Genomic DNA, 5,048 nt, shown 5'->3' with positions numbered 1-5,048 from the left:
AAAAAAAAAAAAAAAAGAGGAAAGTGAGATTTGGGTTAAATATCTGATCCAAAGTCTCAAGTCATTCATAATTCACTTGATTAAGTTGGGGAGCTAGTGTTGAAACTCAGTACTGGTAAATTTAGGCTTTGTTGAAATACTACAAATAGCTTATGTACTGGTTCATATTTGGCTAAGGAAATGTTTATTAAATGAATTCAAGACCCTACGAGGGGTCTAAAAGGAATGAAGGCACAGAGCCTGTTTTTAGGGAAATGAGACACGCCCAGTGGTGCTATGGGAAAGGCATGACTACAGCACTCTTGGAGTTTAAAGGAAGGAGGAATTAATTTCAGCTTTGGGAAAGCTGCCTTGGAAGAAATGGGTTTAAAATTTAAAAAAAAAATTTTTTTTGGAGGCAGAGTCTCAAGCTGTCGCCCTAGTTAGAGTGCCACGGTGTCACAGCAACCTCAAACTCTTGGGCTTAAGTGATTCTCTTGCCTCAGCCTCCCAAATAGCAGGGACTATAGGCACCTGCCACAATGCCTAGTTATTTTGTTGTTGTGGTTGCCATTGTTGTTTTAGCTTGCCCAAGTCAGGTTCGAACCCACCAGCCTTGGTGTATGTGGCTGGTGCCCTACCCACTAAGCTATGGGCACTGCCATAAAATTAAATTTATAGAATTTAAACAGATGATGAGAAAGAAATTCTTGGCAGAAAGAACAATAGAATTAAACTTTTGAAATATCCATGCATTTCTAACATTCTTGAATTTATCCCAGAAGTTTTGATTGCCTGCTATGTGGGAATGCTAGACTTTTCGGGTAAAATGGCAGTCATTACATTATGAACAACTGGTTAAACACTCAGAGGATCAGACAAGGAACTAGAGAGTGTGTTTTCTTTCTATTTATTTTTCTTTTATCTGCACTTCTGTGTTCATTGATAAGGGAGTACATTTTCTTTCTTTCTTTTTTTTTTTTTTTTTTTTGCAGTTTTTGGCCAGGCCTGGGTTTGAACCTACCACCTCTGGCATATGGGGTCAGCACCCTACTCTTGAGCCACAGGCGCCACCCTGGGAGTACATTTTCATTAAGGATTCTGTTAATAGCTGGACAAGGTGGCTCACACCTGTAATGCCAGCACATTGAGAGGCCAGGGCAGAAGGATGGCTTGAGGCCAGTTTTAGACCCACCTGGACACAATAGCAAGATCCTATCTCTAGAAAAAAAATAAAAATTAGCTGGTGTGTGGCTCGGTGCCCATAGCTCAGTGAATAGGGCACTTGCCACATACACCAGGGCTGGCGGGTTTGAGCCTGGCCACCTGCTAATCAACAGTGACAACTACAACCAAAAAATAGCCAGGAGTTTTGGGCGCCTGTAGTCCCAGCTACTTGGGAGGCTGAGCAAGAGAATCGCTTAAGCCCAGGAGTTTGAGGTTGTTGTGAGCTGTGACGCTACAGCACTTTACTGGAGGTGACATAAAAAAAAAAATTTAGTTGGTGTGGTGGCATGTGCCTTTAGTCCCAGCTACTTGGGAGGCTGTGGCAAGAGGATCACTTCAGCCCAGGTGTTTGAGGCTCCACTGTTTAAAAAAAAAGTTTTTTTAATTAAAAAAAGGGATTCTGTTAAATTATTTTGGAGTAATTGTGAATTATGTAATTAGCAAAATTAGCATTTTTCTTCTTATAGAAAAGGCATATATGAATTTACTCAGCTTGTGGAAAGAGGGTTTTTGTGTTTTCTTTTGTTAAGTTGAGTGGTTTATTATCAGTACCATGTTGGGTTAAGGCTTCTTCAGTACTCACTGGACATGTGATATGACATGTTTAAAGTCTGCTGTCATGTAATGCAAGCATTAGGAATTGGCCTCTGGAATGTGACTTTGCCAATGACACCTCCTAGCTGAGGCTAGTGTTCCTGTTCCAGAGGGGAATTGAAAGAACACCTGTTTATACAGTGTAAGGTGGATTTCTTTTCAGTTGCTACCCACATCTAGAAATACTACCTGAATCTATCTCCTCGATGCCAGTGTTCAGCTACCCAGTTACGTATTTTGCTGTGTGTTGATTGACTCCTCTGTAGTGTGTTGGCGAATATGAGCTGTTTCTCTGTAGACTCCTCTGTTTTCTCTTTTTTCCTAAAGTGTGCCTCTTAGCTAGTCAGTACTTAGAAGGAGTCCTCTGTAAATACAAAAATAATCTTCCCTCTTAAGACACTGACAAGAGAAATGGGACTACCACAGTGAATATAGGCATACATTTAATAGAAAAAAGTAAGTCTCATTTTCTAACAGGATTATGAAGGAGGGGCAAGGAGAAACATAATTCTTCTAGCTAAGAAGAGGAACATACACTCAAGCCATGGGAAGCTAAGTCCTATTTGATTTTGGACTCCCCTGGCCTTCTCAATAGCATCATAATAAAGAATAGTATGTGTGGTTGATCCTATCACTTATGCTCAGTAACTAAACAGATCTAAAATGTATTTCACTCTGGTTAATGCTGAATTTTATTTTCCAGTTAAACAATCTTTGATAAAAAAAGTGATTTGATTATTAATGCATTTAGGCTGAGGCCATGTGGCCCTTAATATGCCTCAAGACTAAAAGGTTTAAGTTGTGGGCAGTGCTTATGGCTCAAAGGAGTAGGGCACCAGCCCCATATACCGGAGGTGGCGGGTTCAGACCCGGCCCCGGCCAAAAACTGCAATAAATAAATAAATAAATAAATAAAAGGTTTAAATTGTCTAAAAAACTGGTCCTCTTACTGCACGTGGTGATTATCTTGCAGCCTCCTTGGGAGAGTACAACGTGGCTTTACCAATGACAGCTCCTAGCTGAAGCTAGTGTTTCTCACCCAAGGAATTTATTCTTATTTTCCCAGTGTTACATTTTTCTTTTATCAAACTATACGATATGCTTTCTCTTTAATATGTATTCCCTTCCACACAATGCCACAAATAAAAACATATCCTCCAAAAACGATAGATAGACTGTAGCAGAGCATTCTCTGTGCTTATGCTCTTAAATAATTTTGCATATTTGGATGTGTTCAATAAAAAAGTAGATGCATCTTTTATACTCTAGCCTTCTTTCTGCAGGTGGAGCAGTTCTGGAGGTTTTATAGCCACATGGTACGTCCTGGGGACCTGACAGGCCACAGTGACTTCCATCTCTTCAAAGAAGGAATTAAACCTATGTGGGAGGTGAGGATTGAGGGCCTCTGACTACTTTTTCAAACAAACAAAAAAAAAATGGTTTTTTTTCTTATTTTTTTTAAGCAAGTGTTTGTAAAGTCTTCTGTCAGCTGGGCATGGTGTCTCACATCTGTAATCCTAGGGCTCTGGGAAGCTGAGGTAGGAGGATTGCTTGAGGTTGGGAGTTTGATTTTGGGAACCTGAGCAAGAGCAAGACTGCATCTCTCTATAAAAATTAGAGAAATTGGCTGGGCATTGTGGCACACACCCATAGTCCCTGCTACTTCGGAGGCTGAGGCAGGAGGATTACTTGAGCCCAGGAATTTGAGGTTTCAGTGAACTATGATGATACCACTGCACTCTATCCCTGGCAACAGAGTGAGACCCCCATCTTAAATAAATGAATAGATAGTCTTCTCTCAAAACGGTATCACAAATTGGTGTATCCTTGGAACCCGGACCTTTGCATATAGGCACCAGTGCCACTGCTTGAGTTGATGCTGAATGGTTTTTAAAGATTGTTTTATGACTAAAGTGGTGATATAACATTTTAAAGGACTTTTTTTTTTTAGTAACCCTGTTCTCATAACACTTGTGTGTTGTGTGTTTATATAGTACATATGATCAAAATGGGTAAGAAAAATAAGCTGAAAGGCAGTAAGCTGAGCTCTGTGATCTTTTTGCCAAGCCAAGAGTTGGTCACACTCTTGCTGTAGTACATTTTTTGATGCCAGGGCAATTTTATAGAAGATAAAAGTGGCCACATTTACCTGCCACCCCCCTTACTCCTGTCTTTCATAGCTTTCTGTTGATCACATGATCTCACACCTAATTTACCTTTCAGTAGTTGTATCTTCCATTACCTCTAAATCCTCCCTTCCCTGCAGCTGGTCCCTCCTGTCTATAGTGCCCTTACTCACAATCAGTTTGTGCAAAGACATGTTCTTGGTGCCACAGTTCCCTTTGCCTGCTTCCCCTGCCTTACTCTTATTTCCCTCAGGATCCAGCTTAAATGTTTCCTTTTTTTTTTTTTTTTTTTTATGAGACAGAGAGTGTCACTTTCTTGCCCCTGGTAGAGTGCCATGGCATCATATCTCACAATAACCTCAAACTTCTGGGCTCAAATGATTCTCTGGTCTCAGCCTCCCAAGTAGCTGGGACTGCAAGCGCCCATCACAACACCCAGCTACGGGGTCTCGGGCTTGCTCAGGCTAGTCTTGAACTTGGGAGCTCAAACAGTCCTCCTGTCTCGGCCTCTCAGAGTTCTGGGATTACATGCGTGAACTACCGCACCTGACCTTTGTTTCCTCTTGAGTGTTTCCAACTGTCTTGTTGTTCCTTAACATATCGTGTACATCTTTATTACTGCACCACTTGTAATTATAGCAGCATCACTGTGATTAATTTTCTTGTCTGTCTTCTCTACTAGGCTGAATCTAGGTAGAGATTGAGGCTTCATGTCTTTTTTCTTGATACTTGGTGACACTCAAAATATGTTTAGCAAATGAAGAGTAATCTGTGCTTGAAATGTGACATTGTTTCATTTTGATTCCTGAAGTAACTCTGATAAAGAGGGATTATTTTTAAAAGGTTTGTTTAGCTGTTTTATTAAATGAGTTTGGGATCCCAGCCTTGTTTTTCTTTTGTTTTCCCCATTTCTTCTCCTCCTAGTGCTATTGTCATTTTTTTCTATAAAGTTGAATAATTGGAAAGTGATAAGGCTTCTTCATACTCAAAGGATTCTTGGCCTTTAACTTCAATGCTTTCTTTTTATAGGATGATGCAAATAAAAACGGTGGCAAGTGGATTATTCGGTTGCGAAAGGGCTTGGCCTCCCGTTGCTGGGAGAATCTCATCCTGGCCATGTTG

At 40.5% G+C, this 5,048-nt stretch overlaps 1 protein-coding gene across 1 annotated transcript in view; it reads left to right on the top strand.

Moving 5' to 3' along the window:
- The window catches only part of EIF4E2 (eukaryotic translation initiation factor 4E family member 2), a gene marked incomplete at its 3' end in the record, with an annotated part of 17,030 nt that extends 11,985 nt beyond the window's left edge, over positions 1–5,045 (top strand). Inside the window, exons 4-5 of the mRNA XM_023510361.1 lie at positions 3,084–3,188; positions 4,956–5,045. Of these exons, the coding sequence (XP_023366129.1) occupies positions 3,084–3,188; positions 4,956–5,045 (195 nt within the window). The remainder of the gene's footprint in view (positions 1–3,083; positions 3,189–4,955) is intronic.
- Positions 5,046–5,048: the final 3 nt, after the last annotated feature.

The sequence above is a fragment of the Otolemur garnettii genome, unplaced genomic scaffold, assembly GCF_000181295.1.
Source record: "Otolemur garnettii isolate 467f Iridium unplaced genomic scaffold, OtoGar3 scaffold00013, whole genome shotgun sequence".
NCBI classification, from domain to species: domain Eukaryota; kingdom Metazoa; phylum Chordata; class Mammalia; order Primates; family Galagidae; genus Otolemur; species Otolemur garnettii.
Note: the sequence above shows the minus strand (reverse complement) of the source record. Positions and strands in the feature narration are given on the sequence as shown.